At 43.5% G+C, this 22789-nt stretch overlaps 2 protein-coding genes across 3 annotated transcripts in view; one reads left to right on the top strand and one right to left on the bottom strand.

Annotated features, from left to right (window-relative positions):
• Positions 1-13072, bottom strand: part of LOC111152894 (protein arginine methyltransferase 7) — a 48906-nt gene extending 35834 nt beyond the window's left edge. Inside the window, exons 1-3 of one of the 2 annotated variants that reach the window (XM_022511619.1) lie at positions 13011-13072; positions 7579-7758; positions 4376-4412 (exon numbers count right to left, since the gene is read on the bottom strand). In XM_022511619.1, the coding sequence (XP_022367327.1) occupies positions 4376-4412; positions 7579-7673 (132 nt within the window). In that variant the 5' untranslated portion in view covers positions 7674-7758; positions 13011-13072. Of the gene's footprint in view, positions 1-4375; positions 4413-7578; positions 7759-12853 lie in introns of both variants that reach the window. The other variant, XM_022511618.1, reaches the window with a different exon arrangement.
• Positions 13073-13176: 104 nt separating this feature from the next.
• LOC111152922 (solute carrier family 7 member 6 opposite strand) lies at positions 13177-22676 on the top strand. Its single transcript, XM_022511665.1, has 5 exons — positions 13177-13382; positions 13507-13788; positions 19142-19345; positions 20632-20749; positions 21693-22676. Exons 1-5 carry the CDS (start codon positions 13188-13190, stop codon positions 21821-21823), a joined length of 930 nt encoding a protein of 309 aa, XP_022367373.1. The 5' UTR covers positions 13177-13187; the 3' UTR covers positions 21824-22676.
• Positions 22677-22789: the final 113 nt, after the last annotated feature.

Genomic DNA, 22789 nt, shown 5'->3' with positions numbered 1-22789 from the left:
AAAAGAATTTTGGGGGCGCCTGGGTGGCTCAGTGGGTTAAAGCCTCTGCCTTTGGCTCAGGTCATGATCCCAGGGTCCTGGGATCGAGCCCCACATTGGGCTCTCTGCTCAGCAGGGAGCCTGTTTCCTCCCTTCTCTCTCTCTGCCTGCCTCTCTGCCTACTTGTGATCTCTGTCAAATGAATAAATAAAATCTTTTTAAAAAAATAAAAAATAAATTAAAAAATTTTTTTAAATTTTAAAAAAGAATTTTTAAAAAATCAAAGTGGACTTTATACTAGAAATTTGATACACACAAGAGCAAGAGAAAAATGAAATAAGGTCTAGAAAGAAAATTGTTATTCACACATGAATGGCTGTGGAAAGCCAAATTACCTACAGATAATTACTATGAGGAAGATTAAAGAATTTCAAATCAATAAATAAAATTCAACTGAGGGCCGCCTGGGTGGCTTAGTCGATAAGCATCTGCCTTCAGCTCAGGTCATGATCCCAGAGTCCTGGGATCAAGCCCCACATTGGACTCCCTGCTTGGCGGGGAGCCTGCTTCTCCCTCTCCCACTCCCCCTGCTTGTGTTCCCTCTTCGCTGTGTGTGTCTCTCTCTGTCAAATAAATAAATAAAATCTTAAAAAAATAAATAAATAAAAATAAAAATCAACTGAAATTTTATGTATCAGCAACAGCCTTTAAAACCTTGGAAAAGGGAAGGATTTCTTAAACAAGAAACAAAAAGTACCAGCCAATAAAGGACATATAAAATAAATTTGACATTAAATTTAAGTACTCCCACTTACCAGATGAAAAAACCACCCCACAAAGACACCTACTACACATGTAATGGACAAGTGATTAGCTCCCAAAATATACAAAGAACTCCTATAAATTACCAAGTCACGAAAGAGGAAACATGAAAAGCCAAATGAACAAATAAAAAAACCTCAAACTCAGTAGTAACCAGAGGAATGCAAATTAAAATTACACTGACAGACTAGTTCATACCTACCAGAGTGACAAGAATATAAAAACTGGTTAATACCAAATACTGGCAAGACTGTGAAACAACAAGAAATATCATTCATGGGTATGAGAATGTAGAGTGGCATAACCGCTCTGGGAGAGAATCGGACACCACCTACTAAAGCTGAACAAACTCAACAGGCAGCAGCTCCAGTCCTAGGTGTACACAATTTAGAGAAAAGTGTGCATATACACTAGAGTACAGGTCCTGGAATGGTCTAGCAGCACTACTTACAACAGCAAAAAGCTAGAAACAACCCCAAAGTCTACCAACAGAACAGTAAGTAATGATATCTTTATACAACAGAATCTACAGCAGTGAAAATGAATGAACTATAGCTACATGCAAAATGGATGAATCTCAAAAATAATGATGAGCAGGGGAGTCTGGGTGGCTCAGATGGCTAAGCGTCTATCTTTGGCTCAGGTTAATGATCCTAGGGTCCTAGGATGGAGCCCCGCATCGGGTTCCCTGCTTGACAGGGAGCCTGCTTCTTCCTCTCCCTCTACTGCTCCCCCTGCTTGTGCTCTCTCGCTCTCTCTGTCAAATAAATAAATAAAATATTTAAAAAGAATTTAAAAAAAATTTTTTTTAAATGGTAAGTGGGGTGCCTGGGTGGCTCAGTGGATTAAGCCCCTGCCTTCAGCTCAGGTCATGATCTCAGGGTCCTGGGATCGAGTCCCTCATGGGCACTCTGCTCAGCAGGGAGCCTGCTTTCCCTTCTCTCTCTGCCTGCCTCTCTGTCTACTTGTGATCTCTCTCTCTCTGTCAAATAAATAAATAAAAAATCTTTAAAAAAAATCTATAAAAAAAGTCTATAAAAATGGTGAGCAAAGGGACGCCTGGGTGGGCCTCTGCCTTTGGCTAAGGCCATGATCCTGGGATCCTGGGATTGAGCCCTGCATCAGGCTCTCTGCTCAGTGGAGAGTCTACTTTTCCCTCTCCCCCTGCCCCTCCCCCTGGCTTGTGCACGGACACACATGCTCTGTCTCTCTCAAATAAATAAAATCTAAAAAAGAAAAGAAAAGAAAAGAAACATACCTGTGTTCACAACCCTAGACTAAACCAAAGAAGATATTCTGATGACAAGTAACCACATGAAAAGATGTTTGACATCATTAATTCTTAGAAAAAATGAAAATTAAAACCCATTTAACATATGGACCCAGCAGTTCCACATACATATATATAGCCCAAAGAAACGACAATATGTCCACACAAAGACCTGCATGTGAATGTTTACAAATAGGACTACTACTATTAGCCAAAACTGAAAACAATCCAAATATTCATCAACTGGTAAATGATAAACAAGATAGGGTAAATCTATATAATGGAGTATCACTTAGCAATAAAAAGGGATGAATACTAATATATAGTCAACATGAATGAACCTCAAAAACATGATGAAGGAAAACAGACACGTAAGACTATCATATCATTTCATTTATACGAAATTTCTAGGAAAGGCAAAGGCAAAACTGCAGTGACAGAAAGCAGATCAGTGGTTGCCTAGGGCTGAGAGAGGGACCAGGAGAGACTGCAAACAGGCAAGAGATAATTTTATGGGATAATGGAAGTGTTCTAAAATAATAACAAAATATAAGGCACCAAGCAAAAGTACAGAAAAATTAGTTTACCTTGGCTCTGCCACTACCCAGAAAATTCTGACTCTAGGGACGCCTGGGTGGCTCAGTTGGTTAAGCAGCTGCCTTCGACTCGGGTCATGGTCCCGGCGTCCTGGGATCGAGTCCCACATCGGGCTCCTTGCTCATCGGGGAGCCTGCTTCTCCCTCTGCCTCTGCCTGCCATTCTGTCTGCCTGTGCTTGCTCTCTCTCCCTCTCTCTCTCTGACAAATAAATAAATAAAATCTTTAAAAAAAAAAAAAAAATTCTGACTCTATTTCCTGATAAGGAGAAGTTGGGGGGAGGGCCAGGTAGCAGAAGTTAAAGGGGTAAGTAATAGTCAGGAACATTCCTCCAAGAGGTTTGGATTTTACCTTGACAGCAATGAGAGGCCACTAGGGATGGTGCTAAACAGGGCTCTCAGGGTTTCAAGCAGAGGAGTAAAATAGATTGGCATTTCAGGAAGACCCCTCGGGCTGCTAGGTAGAGAAAGAAAAAAAAAAAATCTTTCCAGCCTGCCTGACTGAATGGATGGTAATGCCATTTGTCCAAATCCCCTGGAAGTTGAGGCAAAAAAGGTCCACTGCGCAGATGACATAAAATCAGGCTCACAGACCCAAGAATCCATTAAGAAACCAAGACCATGAAGCTAGAGCAAATTAGTCAAAACCAGGAACAATGTTTGCTCCACATTCTGTAATTCCGCAATAGCTCAGCAAAGGCATGGAGATATTTGATGAAGATCAGGGAAGCACCTAGTCCTCTCTGGTGTAGCCTACAAACTTAATGATGCTTACGGAGATTGCGCTGTCATGTTGTTGCCAGAATTCCTCGGGCTGAGCAACTAACCAGGGCTGGATGAAGCACACACCACCACCAACACAGCCTCACGACCAGGTCGCCATGGGCCCTGAACCCTCGCCTGCACTGCACTGCTCAGTCCCTAAGCATGGCCCTGCACCCTTCGCCTTCAAGGCTCCCCATTTCTTTTTTTTTTTAATTAATTTATTTATTTGACAGAAATTACAAGCAGACAGAGAGGCAGGCAGAGAGAGAGGAAGGGAAGCAGGCTCCCTGCTGAGCAGAGAGCCTGATGCAGGGCTCGATCCCAGGACTCTGGAATCATGACCTGAGCCAAAGGCAGAGGCTTTAACCCACTGAGCCACCCAGGCACCCCAAGGCGCCCCATTTCTGAGCCATCCAGATGAGAATGACTAGTCCAGCCCTCTTTCCTACAGACCAGAAAAGCCTGTGTTGCTAGCCATCCTAAGTCCAGAACTATAACATAATTCAAACAAGAAAACTCAGATAAAACAAAAATGAAAAAAGAAAAAAAAAAAGCTGAAATGTCACCAAGCAATGGAAGCCAAATGTGCTCTACAAAACAGTCTGCAGTGGCCTCTAGAGATGTGATTTTAAAATTACAGACTATCCAAGGTAAACCTGTGTAATTAGAGAATTTTTAGCTAGAAGAGATCAGCTAGTATATCCCACTCCTTTTAAATCCTAATAATATACCAGAGGTCTCATGTCTTCTCCAAGGTCCCACGCCAGTAAACAGTAGAGCTGGAATCAGACCCAGTCTCCTGACTGATCTCCTGACCACTGCGCCCTAACACCTCTCTACATTATTCTACCATTAGGCCCCTGGAGGGAATTTGGCGGTGGCGGGGGGGTAGGATTTTAACCTTGTGACACCACAGCAAGATAACGGTTCCCTTTTATACTTACTCTGTCTTTGTCATGCAGCATATCAGCATAGGATGATCTAAAAAACAAACAAAACAAGTCAGAAACCTCTCTACCAATAATGATATCCAGCAACCTATGAGAGCATTCACATACATAACACATTCCTAAATCAGACGGATTTTATTTTTATTACTGAACAATAAGTGACACCCAATGCTACACCAGTTTCAGGTATACAACAGAGGGATTTGACAATTCTACATTCCATGCTCACTAGAGTAAGTGTAGTCGCCATGTAACATTAGTACAATATTATTAACTATTTTACTTTACTTTACATCCCTAATCCAGGCCCATTTTAAACTATTTTATGTTTTTAAGATAGGGAGTGAGTGAGAGAGAGCATGAGCACAGGGAAGGGGAGAGGCAGACTCCCTGGCTGAGCAGGCAGCCCAGCATGGGACCCTGGGATCCTGACCTGAGCTGAAGCCAGACGCTTAACCGGCAGAGCCATCCAGGTGCCCCTCAAAGTATTTTAATAGCATTACAAACTATCATTCTCCAGTGCTGCAGGTAAAAAAAATCTTAGAGAAAGATGTTTATTTTCACCAAAGAACCCCAGACCTACAAATGCTCTGGTAGTCAGCCCCGTCACAGTAAAAGCATAGCCACCAGCACACGGATCATGTTATGCAGCACACATCTGTCTTCCTCCTGAGCTCAGACTCGATCTAATATTTCAGTTAATCTTGCATACATCCGCACACTGGGATAATCACAGATGCAACACGGCAGAGAGGAGACAGGAGAAGTATACACCTGCCATGGAAGTGAGGGGTATCATGCCCAGCACTCTCCCTCACATCATCAGGGAGAATGAAGATTGCACCAAACTATAGGCTGTTAAAGGGAGGAGAGTTGCTCTTCCGTATTCTGCTACAATAATTCACAAACTTGGAAAATCTCTGGCAGGGTCAGGATAAACCTCCAGAACTCAGCAGTCCCAGCCCCAAAATGCCTTCTGAGTTCCAGGTAAGAGCTCAGGCGCTCACTGAACAGAGGACCTCCCACTTCAGGTCAACATCAGGATCACTGAGTGTTTTTTGGTTTTGTTTTTGTTTTAAAGTAGGTTCCATGCCCAACCAACATGGGGCTTGAACTCATGACCCTGAGATCAAGAGTCACATGTCCTACTGACTGAGCCAATCAAGCAGTCTGGAGAGCTTATTTTAAATGCAGGTTTGCAGGATACCTGCAAATAGATCCTGAGCCAGAAACGGGGATGGAGTTTGGAAACATGCACTTTAACTGGTGCCCCAGGCATGGTGTGACAGAGGCAGTTCATACTCTACACTTTGAAGAGCACTGTACTGAAAAAATAGTGTTGGTTTTGGTTTTTAAGGGCACACCAAGACTTTTACACACGAACCCACTCACAAATGCATAGCTGAAATCTGATTCTGCCTTTCTCTGCCTTTCAAGAGGCATTTTTGGTCCTCATCTTCCCAGCCTCACCACCCACTCTCCCCACCACTCCCCAGACATCACTCTCCCAAAGCACTATCAGCCCATTCCACTGCGAACATCCAGGATTTCTCTCTCCAGCTGGACACTCCCTCTTGCTCTTTCTCTTTCCCACTTTCTGTCCATTCCCTCCTCATTCTTCTGCTTCCTCTATTCCAGGATTCCTTCTTCAGCCCTCCACCTTTCTCACTCCATACCCCCTCTGAAAGCCTGCAATTTTTTCCAGTTACGATTCTAACGGCAAACTGGCCCCAGACCCATGTTTATCCACCCACTGGCATCTCTACCTGAATGTCCAAACCCAGATACCTAATCTCCCTCACCTTCCTCTTCCCAGCAACACCCATTCCTCCTGTGTTCTCTCTCAGAACAACAACTCCACCCACCCAGAAATCTCGAATGCTTCTTGAATTTTCTCTCTCATTCCTTCACTGCATCCAATGAGTTACCAAACCCAAGTTCCCTCAAAGCTGTCTCCTCCTCTCCCACCTCTACTGCCTCACCTGTGGGGTTTGCGATGGCACCCAAATCGTTTCCGCTCCTTCCAACCCAATTTCCACACTGCTCTCAGTTAATAATCTGTTTGCTCCCTGTTTAACATCTCAATTACTCAGGAAATAATGTTCTTTATCTTAGAAAGAAGGTAATGATTTTGATCCCCTATTCTGCACCACATACTGTATTTCATTCATCCATCAAACCCTAAAATAAAGATATTATATGAGGACATGTACATTATTACATACATTGAGCCATATATTACCAAACTGAGGCTCAAGGAAGTTAAGCAGCTTGACCAAAGTCAGATCTGAGACGCAGCAGGGCGCAGACTTACTCTCATTCTCCTCTTTCTGCATTTTGCCACCACCCTTCACAACACAACCCTGCCTACCTTCTTCAGTACCCTCTCTCACCATAGCCCTGCTTTTGTACCCCATTCCAGCCCCTTTGAACTGCTTCCAAACCTCCTAAACCAGTTCATCTGGAAGGTTACACATAATCCCTGCTGCTCAGAAAGGAATTTCTCTCCTATATTTGGGAAATCACCCAAATATCACTCCCAGCCCAGCTGTTCTTGCTGCTTCCATGCACTCTTGGGCCTGTATCCACTAGTCTTTCTCTCACTGTCATATTTTTTCTATGCCTGTCTCTTGCACAAATTGCATGTCCCCTGAGGATGGGAACCCTATCTTTTTCATTTTGGTATTCACAATCCTAGCATGGTGCTAGCATGCTGTATGCACTTCATAACTGCTAAAGAACAGTAACTCACTTACATAGTTTTAAAGATCCCATCTAAGAAAAAAAACAACACACATTTTCCTGCTTTTTCCATTCAAGAGGATTTAACCATATTAACATATGTTAACATGTATCACCATTTCGGTAGCACAAGTAAATGATTACATTTCATGAACTCTTCAACTACTACTACTCCTTCCACGACTGAACCTTGGGTCCTCTTTGCTCCACCAGACAGACCCCCTCTGAGACGCCAGTAAGGCTGTTACATGATATCTCACTCTCCAAACAGAAAGGACTTTGCCTAACCCCCACACAAAGCTACCTGGCTAAGCAAACCTGCTCGTGACCAACATCTGCCCTAATCAGAAGCACTGAGTAATGCCTAGTCCACATTCAGACTGCATTCCAGGGCTCCCGCTTGGCAATCAAGTGCCCCACCAAGCTGCGAACAATCGTGAACACAACCTTGTTACCTTGCAATCTCCTGGTGGTAATCGTAGTGCTCATCCTCCTCCAGCCACTCCACAGATCCTGTGGTTGGATTGGCCCGCCCGCAGAAGACTTTCATGGTGCCAATCAGCTCCTCAGTTTTAGCAAAGAAAAGCAGCCTTACTTGTGGACACTTCTTGTGGACAGGTCTAATTGTCAGAATTCTATTCACATCATAATGCCCAAAATGTAGAGAAAAAAATTTTAAAGTCAAATAAAAAGGAAAAAAATTCAAGAAATACACAAAAGTGTCAAAGCCACTGAAAATATTTGTTACTCAGCATATGACATCAAAAACTACAACACATAAATTCATAAAGCTATCTGGAAAACTTCAGCAGTCCTCAATGATTCCAATAGGGGTCAGATGAGCCTAACAGGTGCATCTGGGTACGGCCTCAAAATAAAGGCAGGTGAGAAGAGAAATAAAGCAGAGGGAACAGGAGGCTAACAGGAAAGGACGAACAAAGAGACTGGGGTGGTGGTAAAAGAGTGCCGCCAATCCTGCCTCAGTATATCAAACACTTAGTTTAAGGAAAAATATAAGGAGCAATTCAAACAAACTAGGAAAACCTTCATCTAACCAAATAAATCATAGCAATTAAACATAGATAATCCCAGAAATACGCTAAGTCAAAAAATAAGCAAATCACAGAAGACATACTGTGTGATTACATTTATGTAATTTTATAATTATGCAAAACAAGAACAATATATTCTTCAGGGATAGCACTAAAAAGAATAGCAAGGAACGAGGACAGTGATTATCCTTAAAAGGGAAGGGAAGGGACGCCTGGGTGGCTCAGTGGGTTAAGCCTCTGCCTTCGGCTTAGGTCATGATCTCAGGGTCCTGGGATCAAGCCCCGCATGGGCTCTCTGCTCAGCGGGAAGCCTGCTCCCCCCCCACCTACTTTTGCTCTCTGCCAAATAAATAAATAATCTTTAAAATAAATAAATAAATAAGTAAATAATAAAAAGGAAGGGAAAAGGCTGGGATCAAGGAGGGCCACACAGAGGAGTTCAAAATAGCATTGTTTCTTCTATAAATGGGTGGTAGGATTAAAGAGGCTCATGATACTGTCATTCTTTATGCCTTACCATTTTTTAATAATGATTACTTTTAACTACTCAATATTTAATTTGAAAAGCGATTTAAAAAAATTCTTCATCTGGGGTGCCTGCCTGGCTGTCTTTACACTGTGCAACTCTGGATCTCAGGGTCTTGAGCTGAAGCTCCACGATGGGTATAGAGATTAAAGAAATTTTTTTAAAAATTTAAGATTTTATTTATTTATTAGAGAGAGATAGACAAGCAGAAAGGCAGAAGGAGAAGGAAAAACAAACTCCCTACTGAGCTGGGAGTTTGATGTGGGGCTTGATGCCAGGATCCTGGGATCATGACCTGAGCTGAAGATAGCTGCTAACCAACTGAGCCACCCAGGTGTCCCTAAAGAAATAAAAATTTAAAAAAATTTTTTCATCTAAAAAATATCCTTCAAATAAATGTTGGCAGATTCACGTCTTAAACCCTTTTTCCGCAGAGATCTATTTCTGACAGAGAAACACCACCACTCAAAGTCTGAAGGCACCTCTCAGTCAGTATGGGTTCTTCCAGCACCCTGCCTCTTACCTTCAGAAACATCAAGTGTTCCACACTTCCCTCCATTTCCCGTTAAACACTGATCTATCTTTAGGAAACCTCAGAAAGAATGACTACTTTGTAGATCACTAAAATGTCCCTAAGGTGCTTTACTGGCCAGAATTATGGCCTTTCTTTTGATGTTATCTAGACTAACTTAACACTGAATTCTTTTTATTATTATTATTTTTATTTATTTATTTGACAGAGACACAGCGAGAGAATCAACACAAGCAGGGGATATGGGGGAGGGAGAAGCAGGCTTCCTACTGAGCAGGGAGCCCAATGTGGAGCCCGATCGCAGCACCCTGGGATCATGGCCTGAGCAGAAGGCAGATGCCCAAAAACTGAGCCACCCAGGTGCCCCTCTTTTTTTTTCTTTTTAAATATATTATTTACTTAGAAAGAGAGCCCTGCACAGGGGGACGGGTAAGGGGAGAGGGAGAGAGAATCTCAAACAGACCCAACACTGAGCTCGGAGTCTGACACAGGGGTTCAATCTCACGACCCTGAGATCATGACCCGAGCTGAAATCAAGAGTCTGACACTTAAATCAACTGAGCCACTCAGACACCCGAAACACTGAATTCTTAACAAAAGAGGATGGGGAAAAATCTTTTCTGAAAAGACTCAGGCAGTCAGCGGTCTGATTCAAGTAGTCAATTTATCCTTTGGTGAAACCCTACTTCTAAAATCTCAGGGTATCCACCCTCTCATCTAGTGGCTCTCAAACTTTGTGGCAAGCTCAGTAAGAAATGGCTTACATCAAGATACAATACACACACATAAACATAAGCTTTCAATAAACAGTATTTAGTCTTCCTGTCAGCAAGGCCCTCTGATATATTCTACTCTACTTCATTTTTCTTTTAAACATTTTCTTTTTTTTTTAATAAGTTTTTTTTTTTAAGATTTTATTTATTTATTTATTTGACAGACAGAAATCACAAGTAGGCAGAGAGGAAGGCAGAGAGAGAGGAGGAAGCAAGCTCCCTGCTGAGCAGAGAGCCTGATGCAGGACTCGATCCCAGGACCCTGACTGAGATCATGACCTGAGCCAAAGGCAGAGGCTTTAACCCACTGAGCCACCCAGGCACCCCTAAACATTTTCTTCTTTAAAACTGATCATGATCTGGGGTGCCTGGGTCACCTGGTTAAGTGTCAACCTTCAGGTCAGGTCACGATCCCAGAGTCCTGGGATCAAGCCCCATATCAGGCTCCCTGCTCAACAGAGAGCCTGTTTCTCCCTCCGCCCTGCTTGTGCTCTGTTGCTATCTCTGTTGCCAGTTCTGTCTTTCACTCAAATAAATAAATAAAACCTTTAGGGGTGCCTGGGTGGCTCCATGGGTTAAGTCTCTGCCTTCGGCTCAGGTCATGATCTCAGGGTCATGGGATCGAGAGCCCCACATCGGGCTTGCTGCTCAGCAAGGAGCCTGCCTCCCCAACCCCATCTCTGCCTGCTGCTCCGCCTACTTATGATCTCTCTCTCTCTGTTAAATAAATAAAATCTTTTTAAAAATATAAATAAATAAATAAATAAAACCTTTAAAAAAAATTGAACATAATCCACTAAACTGATTTTGTAATTGGTGGTTTGCAACCTATAGGTTAAAAAGCTTTGCTGGGGCACCTGGGTGGCTCAATCAATTGAGCGGCTGCCTTCAGCTCAGGTCATGATCCCAGGATTCTGGGATGGGGCCCTGTGTCGGGCTCCCTGCTCAGCAGAGAGCCTGGATCTCACTGTCCCTCTGCCTGCCTCTCTGCCTATTTGTGCTCTCTATCTCTCTGTTGAATGGATGAATAAAATCTTTTCAAAAATTTTTAAAAAAATAAATAAAAAGCTTTGCTAGAATCAGCTGTGAACATCTTCTATGCTAATTAAAAAAAAAAAAAGAATACAACTATCAGAATCCATAATGTGCTTTAGAAACTGTCCAAAAAATGCTGCAGTAGAGAGAAATGGTCACATCTGGCTGAATGCTCAGGGAAGACTGAAAAGATGGCTAGGATTTAGGCAGGCATGGGTGGGAGAGAGCACTTAATAGATTAGAAAGACTCAGACAGTCAGGCACAGTGAATAAACCAGTTTAGCTGAAATAAAACTGAACAGGGAGTCAAACATGTCAGTGGGGTACATGCTGTAGAGAGTCCTGAAACCCTTATCCTGTGGGCCACATGGGATCAATTCTGAAGCCATTTAAGGGTTAACAGTGTAGTATTCCTTGTAGTATTCCGTAAAGCCTGAAGGACTACAGGTTTTTTTCAATACCGTAGAGAAGTTACTGGTTTTATATAAATGTAAATAAATGCTTGCAGATGGGAAGCATGTCCTGTAACCTCTCTGGGTGAGAACCACACATCTTCTACAGAGAAATGCCCTCATTTATTATCACAACTGTCTTTCTCCCAAAAGGAGCCACACTCCAGATTCAAGAGATATTTTGACAGAGCCCCCCCTTCTCCAAAACCTGTGAACTCATATGATGGTTTATAAGGAGGGAATGAAAACCACCCTGCCAAGCCCTGAGTGAGTTACCAGTCAGATTTCAGAACAGGTATTTGGTTCATTCATTCAAATTTTAGTAAAATTTACATAATGCCAAACACCGCATTAGGGACTGGAGGACTCCCATAACCAAAAAAACGAGACCTTTGTCCTCCAAGAGATTCAATTTTAATGAGGGAGAGACAGTATAAACAACCACAGACTGTGTGGGTGCAAGAAAGGAAATTTGAAGGATGCTATTAAAAAAGAATAACAAGGCTATGGAAAGATTGAGGAAGGTGACATTTAAGTTGAGACATGCAAGATAAGTTAACAGTGATGGAAGAGTAGTGCTTCTGCCTCTGGAAACTTTACCCCTACTTTTCCCCTAACGCTTATTCCCTATGGGAATAAAGAACTAAGAACATAAGCAAAAACTGACAAAAGCTTGGCTGACTGAAACACTTTGAGCTTAAGTAAAATAGAGTACCTGTGGGCTTCTGCAATCACACTGGGCCAACTGGCTTCGGAAAGGTGTCTGGATTTTGTTCGACATGCACCACGCGCCACTCCAAAGTTTTTTTTTTTTTTTTTTTTTTTTAAAGATTTTATTTATTTATTTGTCAGGGACAGAGGGAGAGAGAGCGAGCGAGCACAGGCAGACAGAGAGGCAGGCAGAGGCAGAGGGAGAAGCAGGTTCCCTGCCAAGCAAGGAGCCCGATGTGGGACTCGATCCCAGGACACTGGGATCATGATCTGAGCCGAAGGCAGCCGCTTAACCAACTGAGCCACCCAGGCGTCCCATGCGCCACTCCAAAGTTTTAAGCACAAAAATATTCACGTCAGATGTACGTTTTTACAGGGCCGCTCTGGCCAGCATGTGGTGAATGGACCGGTAAATGGACAACTCGATAAAGTGACTGAGAAAATTGAGCCCATTAGCAGCTCCCTGAATGAGAGAAACGTGGCCCAGCTACGGGTGCGACAGCTGGAGCTCCATATGACTGTGGTTCGAGTCTCTGTCGCTGAGAGGTGGCACCAAGAACTATAATCTAGGTCTCCGTGGAGGTAACCTGACAAAACCGTATCCCAGTTCTCTCGCCAGCCCAGGGGCTCCAAGCCGTCCCATACGTACTGTAGAAAGGTCCTCGAGAATTCGGAAGACACATACTCCGGCGGCCCAATACGCCCAAGCCAGGACCGTCAGCCCGAACCTTCGGGCTGACAACAGATGACGGCTGCACCCAGGACTCTATTGCTACCCCACCTTCCCAACCCGCCCAGGGCCTCACCCGCCGCGGGAACCGTTCCGTCCACTTCCGCCGCCACCTCCCCCTGCCCGCGGCTGGCGAAAAAGGGCTGGACCTCCCAGTGCCCGCTGGGCGTGCCGGGAGCGTGGTCCGGAAGCGGAACTTGAAGGCTCTCCCATCTCACCCCACGCGTTCCCACAGTGCTCCGCGACAGCCGCTATGGAGGCCGGCAGGACTGCAGTACTTCGCGTGAAGCGGAAGCGCAGCGCAGAGCCTGCTGAAGCCCTAGTCATCTCTTGTAAACGTCTCCGGAGCGGCGCCGTTGAGTCGGAGACCCAAAAGACACCCCCCGGGGATCTGGAGAGGGAGCCCGAGAATAATGTCTTCCAATTGGTGGCCACCGTGCGCTCCCAGGTATTGGGCGGGATGGAGCCGGTGTTTGAAGGGGATCGTAGGGCGCTGCTGGGACGAAATTGTATCCCTGACTCCTTGACGAACCTCCTGCTTACGCCGACTTCCCTCCCCTACCACCTTCCAGGAGGAGCCAGTCCAGGCGCTCGTTCGAGCCGCACTGCGCCCTTCCCGGGGCAGCCAGCAGCGTATCCGCCGCGACCTCCGCGCTTCGGCTCAGGAGGTGCGGCAGGAGGGCCGCTACAGGGTGATCTCTAGCCGCCGATCCTCCGGGATTCCCTCGGGTGGCCTAGAGTCCGAAGACGCACCGGGAAACGCAGAAGCCTCGGAGGACGCAGGTTTCCAGCTGGTCGACCTGGTCCACGAGGAAGGAGACCCCGAGGCGGTCGCAACCTCAGGCTCTCCCAAAGTGAGTACCCCCGCCCAGAGGACAACGCTGGGCTTCTCCGGACAGATAGTGCCAAGAGTCTGGGCGTTAAGTCAGCCCACAGTTAAGAGGAGGCAGACGGCTTCGCCTTATTGTTGGATGATATGTCAGCCGTGGTAACCTCGTTTTGCAGGTTAGGTTATTCGTTCATCAAATATTTACTGAATAGCCACTATGTTCCAGGCATTGTTCTTAGGTTCTGTGGATATAGCTTTCAAGACTTAACATTCAGGTAGAGGAGACGGTAAAAAAGTTGATATCAGATGGTGATATGGGCTTTACAGAGGTGGGGAGTGGCAGGGAAAGAGTGGTTCCATTTCAGAGAGGGTCTCAGAAAATGACATTAGAGTGAGAACTTGGAGGAGGCGAATGGCAAAGCACTGTGGATATCTGAAAGAAAGGCAGTTTGGTGTTTTCAAGATCACTGTGCCTGGAGCCCAGTGAACCAAAGAATAATAAGGAATTTGGGAGACGATTCCTGTTAGACCTTGAAAGTACTTTTAAGGACATACTGCCTTACACCCTGAGATGGGGGAATTACTGGAGGTTTTTGAGGAGGGTACAGATAGAACAGATGGAAAAATTCATCAATGGGAGGTTAAAGGACTAGTCTTGGGTAGCTAATTGAGTTTGAGGCAGATTGAAGTATAGAATGCAAGTCTTCTCATATTTAATCCAGCGTTCTTTCCATTTTACACTTACCAAATTTGTTTTGTACCTCAGTTCCAAGAAACAAACTCTAGTACATGTATTAGGACTGTAGAGATAGAAAATTCTCAACCTAAGGTTTGCCTCCTCTTGGTAAGCATAAAAAAAAAAAAAAAGCACTTCACTCTTCTTTCCTTTTAATAGTTTTTGAAGTTTAAGAACTGAAATTTTAATTCAAAATTTATCAAGCAAAAAATATTTAATCATGGTGCTAGTATACATGGATAACAATTTGGGCCTGATGACTATAGCCACATCTTTTACCAAAACTAACTGAAGACTGCTTCATGAGTTACAAGTCAAATACTTTTTAAAAGTAACCAGTGTTGGGCGCCTAGGTAGCTCAGTTGGTTAACCAACTGCCTTCAGTTCAGGCCAAGATCCCGGAGTCCCAGGATCAAGTGCCACATCAGGTTCCCAGCTCCACAGAGTGTCTGCTTCTCCCTCTAACCTTCTCCCCTCTCATGCTCTCTCTCACTCTCTCTCTCACAAATGGATAAATAAAATCTTAAAAATTAATTGATTAATTAATTAAAAATTTTTTAAAAAGTAAACCAGTGTTGAGTGGAATCGAATCAAATAGCTCTTTCAGTTTTATAACAAAAACTAATATATAAACTGATGAAGGATGTGAACACAGATTTTTCTCAACAATGCAGTACAGGGGCACCAGGGTGGCTCAGTCATTGTGCGTCTGCCTTAGGCTCAGGACATGATCCCAGGGTCCTGGGATCAAACCCCACTTCCGGCTCCAGGCTCACCGGGGAGCCTGCTTCTCCCTCTCCCTTTGCCCCTTGTCCCTGCTTGTCCTCTTTCTCTTTCAAATAAATAAAATCTTTAAAAAGAAAAAAAAGTGTTTGCACTTCAAAGAGTGGGACATCTGGCTTACCACCAGTCACCTTCATTTTTCATGCAATGGAAGGGCGATTTAAAAATGGGGAGTGGGGGCGCCTGGGTGGCTCAGTGGGTTAAAGTCTCTGCTTTCAGCTTGGGTCATGATCTCAGGGTCCTGGGATCAAGAGCCCCGCATCGGGCTCTCTGCTCAGCAGGGAGCCTGCTTCCTCCTCTCTCTCTGCCTGCCTCTCCGCCTCCTTGTGATTTCTGTCTGTCAAATAAATAAATCTTTAAAAAAAAAAAAAGGTCAGTGTTGGGGCACCTGGGTGGCTCAGTGGGTTAAAGCCTCTGCCTTTGGCTTGGGTCATGATCCCAGCGTCCTGAGATAGAGCCCTGCATCAGGCTCTCTGCTCGGCAGGGAGCCTGCTTACCCCTCTCTCTCTCTGCCTGTGTCTTTGCCTACTTGTGATCTTTGTCTGTCAAATAAATAAAATCTTTTTTAAAAAAAATTAAAAATTAAAAATGGGCAGTGTTGAAAAGGGCAAGATTTTTGTTCAGAAGTGTGCCCAGTGCCATACTGCCAAAAAGGGGCGCAAGGCAAAAATAAGAGTAGGCCAAATCTCCATGGTCTATTTGAGCGAAAGGCAGGTCAGGTCCCTGGATTTTCTTAAAATTATGCTAACAAGAACAGAGGTATCAGGGCACCTGGGTGGCTCAATCAGTTGAGTGTCTGACTTTGGCTCAGGTCATGATATTAGGGTCAGGGGATCCAGCTCTGTGAGCTCAGCAGGGAATCTGCTTGTCCCTCTCTCTCTGCACGCCCTCTTTGTGAGAGAGCTCTCTCCCTCTCAGTTAAGTAAAATAATAAATAAATAGAACAAAGGCATCACCTGGGGAGAGGGGACACTGATGGAGTATTTGTATAATCCCAAGAAGTACATCCCTGGGACAAAATTTATCTTCGTGCGGTCAAGACAGGAGAAAGGGTAGACTTATCTCAAAAAGCTACTAAGGAGTAATGATTGGCCACCACTTTATTATGAAATAAAAATGTCTCATGTATTTTTATGTGTACTATATTTAAGTTGATATCATATACCAGAATGCAGGTTATGAATGGCTGATAGAATATTTCTTTTGGACAGTCTTGATTTAAATAAGATTAGGTTGTGGTTAAATGAATAGGATCAGCTTTTTGAACTTTGATAGTAATACTTGTTCAGCAAGTGCTGTCACTATTTTCCCCTTCCAGAGATTTGAGTACAATTGATTAGTAATGTTCAGCTTTTTTTTTAAGATTTTATTTTTACGTAATCTATACACCGAACATGGGGCTCAAACCCACAACCCAGAGATCAAGAGTTGTATGTTCCACTAACTGAGCCAGCCAAGTGTCCCAGTAATGTTCAGCTTTGCAGAGTCGGTAAATGCCATTTCTAAACCTGTAGATCAGTTTTATATTTAGACTTATGTAACTGAAAATACTAATACATATATAAATACTGGGGAAATCCCTTCACCATCTCATAGAACAGCAAGACTCAGCTGTTTCAAGTTGTGTTTGTTGACTGTTAAAAGTCATGGGTTGAAGATAAACTGGCAGTGTCCACTTTATGTTTTTGGTCTTAACAATGCCAATTTAGTTAAAATTCCCTGCATCTCAAATGTTGCCTTGGGACTTTCGGGTGTCTCAGTCAGTTAAGCAAGTGATTGCCTTCAGCAGGTCATGATCTCAGGATCCTGGGATCAAGCCCCACATTGGGCTCTCTGCTTAGCGGGGAGACTGCTTCCCCCGCCTCTGCTTGCCTCTGCCTACTTGTGATCTCTCTCTCTTTCTCTGTCAAAATAAATCTTTAAAATAAAATAAAATGTTGCCTTTTGCCTAATGAAAGGTATTTTAGTGTGGTTTATGTATAATATTAAATAAAGAATACTTAACACTTCTTACATTGTATAGATGATCTATAAGGTCAGATGCTTTTAAAATTCAGTGTGATAGGACATAGTAGCCAACTTTGCTTGTGAATTCTTTATGAAGCCAGACTAAGTTCTTGTCTTTTTTTTTTTTTTCAGGATTGTCTTTTAAACAGCTATTCAGAAACACAACTGTAGACTTAATTGCAGATTTTTAAAAAAATGTTTGCTCTCAATAATTATTTTTTAAAAATGGATTTAAGCTGAAAGCAAATTTGGGGTTTTATGCCTACTAGACTATCAAGGGAAAAGTTGTTGATAGCACTCTGGCAAGGCCATGATTAAAATGGTAACACAACTATAGTGCTTAAAATTGATGTGAGGCTTCTGGAAAACATGAAGCATGGCTTTACATATCAGAAATCCTAAAAATAGTTTGGGGCCTATCTTAAAACTACTTAAATTTATTTTTATTGTTTGGATTCCAAAGGCATCCAAACATCTAAAGAAATTTTAAAATAGTGACAGCATTTTAAAGATTTTACCCATTTATTTGACAGAGACACAGCGGGCTAGAGGGAACACAAGCAGGGGAGTGGGAGAGGGAGAAGCAGATTCCCTGCTGAGCAGGGAACCTGATGCAGGGCTCGATCCCAGGACCCTGGGATCATGACCTGAGCCACAGGCAGATGCCCAATGACTGAGTCACCCAGGCGCCCCAGTGACAGCATTTATTTACCATGTTATAGTTCTCGTTAATTTTTTTAAAAGATTTTATTTATTTGACAGAGAGAGAGAGAGAGCACGCATAAGCAGTGGAAACCACAGACAGAGAGGGGGAAGCGGGCTCCCCACTGAGCAGGAAGCCCAATGCAGGATTCAATCCCAGGACCCCTGGGATCATGACCTGAGCAGAAAGCAGATGCTTAACCGACTGAGCCACCCAGGTGCCCCAGTGACAGCATTTATTTACCACGTTACAGCTCTCGTTAATTTTTTTTATTTTTTAAATTTAAATTTAATTAACATATAATGTTTGTTTCAGGGATACAAGTCTGTGATTCATCAGTCTTACATAATAACCAGCGCTCATTACAACACATACCCTCCCCAATGTCCATCACCTAGTACATTTCTCATTAATTTGATGCCATTTAAATTTTAAGCAAATAAAGTACTATTTTATCTAAAAAAAAAAAAAAAACGTGGGGCACCTGGGTGGCTCAGTGGGTTAAAGCCTCTGCCTTCAGCTCAGGTCATGATCCTGCGGTCCTGGGATGGAGCCCACATGGGGCTCTCTGTTCAGCAGGGAGCCTGCTTCCCCTTCTCTCTCTCTGCCTACCTTTCTGTCTACTTGTAATCTCTGTCTGTCAAATAAATAAATAAAATATTTTTAAAAAAAAGTGAAAAAAGTTCATTTTACTTTATCTAGTCATCTTACCCCCAGGTATAGACATCATCGTGGGCAACCCAGGTGGTAGTAGTCATCAGAGCTCAGGAATCGCCTTTAGACCCCTATGGGAGGTCACACAAAATGCAGAGGCATTTGCAGAACAACCATAGAAGTGCTCCTGTGGGCCTGTACATCCCTAAGGGGAAATCTTCTCAGGCCAGTCTTTCTGTGTGCTCTCTTATGTGTGTCAAGCACAAAGAGCAGAAAACTATCTTTTAAGTCTCCCAAAGAAAAACTAAACAATTATTTTAGAAATAGCTGATTTTTAAATTTCATAGCTAATAGACTAATAGGACATAGGGATAAGAGTCTTGAATCTAACATAGACAACTGTAGAGAGACTTCCTTCACTCAACTCTTAGATTCCTCCTTTTGGAACATCCATGTTTTAGATCATGTATGTATCATATCTTGATTTCTTTACAGACATCTGACCCAGATGTGATCCTCTGCAATTCCGTACAGTTGATCCGTGAACGGTTGACTCTGTCTGAGGATGGACCAAGAATCGGGCACCAGGAGGAACAGAAAGATGACTATGTGTATGATATTTACTACTTGGAGATGGCCACTCCAGGATGGATTGAGAACATCCTCTCTGTGCAGCCCTATTGCCAGGAGTGGGAGCTGGTAAGAGGGCCCATGTCAGGATGAGGGGCATGAAGTAGCCTAAGCAGTTCTCTGGTCTGGGTGCTTTGCTTGTGTTCCACATTACCTGTATTCCTGTGTTCCAACGTTGTCTCTTAACTCTTGTCCTTGTTTAAATGGAAAAATTTATTCTGAATGCCTTTAGGAACCTGGGTTTAGTGCCGGGAATTTTGAGAATGACAGTCTACACTGATAATTTTTGCTCTTAGTAGATCTTTTACAAGGTTTGCAACATCACTTTTATCATTTATAACATCCACTTCAGGGGAAAATATATTTCCCATATAGGGACTTAAAATAAAGACAAAATAAACCAGAAATTCTTAACATGAATGGGAATAAAACCTTTTTTTTTTTTAAACTGGATCTTAAAAGGGAAGAAACCTTGGATTAAGAAAACTAACATCCTGACATCTTTTTTTTTTTTTTTAAAGCAATCTCTATACCCAATATGGGACTTGAACTCACAACCCTGAGATCAAGAGTTGCAGCTCTATTGACTGAGCCAGCCAAGCACCCCTTGACATCATTATTAAAACAAATTCTAGAGGCACCTGGGTGGCTCAGTGGATTAAGCCGCTGCCTTCGGCTCAGGTCATGATCTCAGTGTCCTGGGTTCGAGCCCCGCATCGGGCTCTCTGCTCAGCAGGGAATCTGCTTCCCCTTCTCTCTCTGCCTGACTCTCTGCCTACCTGTGATCTCTCTCTCTGTCAAATAAATAAATAAAATCTTAAAAAAAAAAAAATTAAATTGAAAAAAAATAAAACAAATTCTAAAATGAGGCAAGGCTCCTTATCCCATACCTGCATTGCAACCATAGCCTCTCAGTTAGGCACCCACCTTGGACCATTGCATAGCCTCTCTTCCTGCACACCTCACACTTGAGTTTTGGTTCTGATTTTGGGCATCACCCATAATCCATATGATCTCTCTCCCACCTGACTGTCCACTTAAAGATCACTGCCAACACCTACTCAGAGCTGTCTCTCCTCCCCACCATGGTGTATATGCCTCTGGAGGTCATCCTATCCTGCTAGGAGTGTGATGGCTGGAGCTAGACTCTGAGGGGGGAGTAGGCCTGCCATCTCTACCTTGTAGCCCAAGGTTACTACAGCCTCTTGTGTAGCAGACTCAGACCAGCTCCTAGGCTGCCTCTTTCCCAGACAGTGCTCTTAAGTGATTTTTCCAAGGTGGTCTGCTAATAGCTTCCCCCACAGCACAACCTTAGAAGTTTTGACTTATACTCAGGTTTGTGTTGAGATGTGCAGGTGAATGATGACCAGGAACCAGAAGATATTTATGAAGATGACGATGATGAGAACAGTGAGAATAACTGGCGCAATGAGTATCCAGAGGAGGAGAACACGGACGGAGAGGAATCCAGAGGTACGGGGGTGGCAGCCTTGGATGGGAAGGGACCGGTGGGATCCAAGACTGAGGTGTGAGCATAGTTACCATCTTAACTGTGCAACTTACCTGGCTTTCCTTCTCTGCTGTTGAACTCCCAACAGCTCAACCACAAGCTGTTGGAGCTATAATAGGAGCCCCAAGAACTGGTGTTTCCAAAGGACCTGCTGGGGTTTTAATGTCAGTCAGGCCCAGGTTCAAATCCTTAGTCTGTCATTGCATGTCTGTACATCTTGGGGAAGTTACTTCACCTCATCCTCTCTCCAGAAAACAAGAGTATTGCACTAACCAGTGATTGGGATTAAGGGAAACATCTCAGCTCAGTGTCTGTACTCCTGCTTCAGTCAGGAAGGTATTGGAGAGGTTTGCCAGTCAGAGTAGGGCTAGGATTTTAACAAATCAGTTATCTAACTTCTCAAGAAGTTGCTGTGTTTACGTTTTGAGAAAGATGCCACAGAGATATGGTACCTGGGGGAAAGAGGAAGGAAAGATATTCTGATGATACAGTTCCTTCAGGGATTATGTTCTTTGTGCCAACAAAAAGATTCCTTGGTGTCTGTTAATGGAGGGACAATTAATTAAACTATGAATATTCTACTGGGGAAGTACCTGTGATATGTCAAAAGGATAGGGACAAACGTGAAATTATGTTTATAATATGACTACAACTATAGTAACAAAAAGAAATCCTATACCTAGGGGAGAAATGAAAAACTACTCCAGTGTTAAGGGATTTGGTTTAGGTGGTAGAACAGGATTGCCTTTTTTTACTGCCCTAAATTCTCTTTACTGAGCAAGTATTTTAGAAGGGAGAACAACAACAAAATATGACCCAAAAAACAGACCTTCTTGAGATGGGAAAGAGTTACAGTTACAGAGTTACTAGAAACTCAAACAGAGGCCATTCCTTTTACCATTCTAGGCTCAGATGATTATGACAGCCTCAGTGAAGAGGAAAGAGGCAACAGCAGACCACAGATGTGGAGCAAATACCCTTTGGATGTGCAGAAGGAGTTTGGCTATGACAGCCCCCATGACCTGGATTCAGACTGATGTTCCTGTGATACCTGTGAAGTTCAGTCATGTGCCCTGAGGTCTCTGCCTGCAGCTTCAGCCACCCTGGTAACATCCCTGGGTTTTGTAGCTTAACACAAAAGGAAAAAGCATGTCCAGCAGCGCCATCCTGTCAGTGGAAACTTGAGCTAAAGGAATTTGTCTTTTTTAATAACAGTAGGGCCCCTTTACCTCAATCAAAAATGAGCTCTACAGTCTAGGGGGAATAAATGCCATAAAAGTGAAGCTTCCTGGCCTGGGGATTTTCCCGTTCTCCTCCTAAATATGCTAAAGCCAATAAGTGAAAGAGAAACTCCTGTTTCCTCAGCACTAAGCTTTAGCTTTCCCATACCACCAGGCCACTGCCTCTACTAAAAGCCGGTTCTTTTGATAGAATCCAGAAGGGCTACATTGGGTCCCTAATAGCAGCACCAACAGGATAGCGGTGGCTGTTAGAGAGGGAAGTAGACTCTGCCTGAGCTCTGAGAAGTTTTAAGTTATTAGCTGTCTCCACCGCCCTGCTTCCTGACTCAGATAATGGTTGTAGAGACTGCTGTCTTCCTTTGGCAATGGTGCCAGGGAGAACAGGATGTATGAATATGATACTCTGTGTTTAGTAAAAATTAAAGGGAGCAAGAAAATTCCTTGAAAACCTTTTTTTTTTTTTCCTTTTTTAAAGATTTATTTATCTGAGAGAGAACACAAGCTGGAGGAAGGGGCACAGGGAGAGATGGATCCTCAAGAGACCCTCCCAACGTCGGGGGTGGGGAGAGGGAGGATGCAGAGGAGTGATTCCGGGACCTCGAAACTATGACCTGAGCTGAAATCAGCTCAGTTGGCCACCTACCCCACTGAGCCACCCAGGTGCCCCTACTTAAAAACCCTTTAAATCTGAGTCTTTTTTTAAATTAACATATAGTGTATTATTTGCCCCAGGGTTTGATTTTGTTTTGTTTTTTAAGATTT

This window comes from Enhydra lutris, unplaced genomic scaffold (assembly GCF_002288905.1).
Source record: "Enhydra lutris kenyoni isolate GAN:26980312 unplaced genomic scaffold, ASM228890v2 scaffoldscaffold30, whole genome shotgun sequence".
In the NCBI taxonomy this organism is placed as follows: Eukaryota; Metazoa; Chordata; class Mammalia; order Carnivora; family Mustelidae; genus Enhydra; species Enhydra lutris.
The sequence above is the reverse complement of the archived record's forward strand: the minus strand, read 5'-3'. Positions and strand labels throughout refer to the sequence as shown.

Coding starts and splice junctions, on each gene's coding strand:
- LOC111152922 (XM_022511665.1), top strand. CDS start 13,188: ATGGAGGCCGGCAGGACTGCAGTACTTCGCGTGAAGCGGAAGCGCAGC. Junction 13,383..13,506: donor TGGCCACCGTGCGCTCCCAG/GTATTGGGCGGG, acceptor ACCACCTTCCAG/GAGGAGCCAGTCCAGGCGCT. Junction 20,750..21,692: donor GGACGGAGAGGAATCCAGAG/GTACGGGGGTGG, acceptor TTACCATTCTAG/GCTCAGATGATTATGACAGC.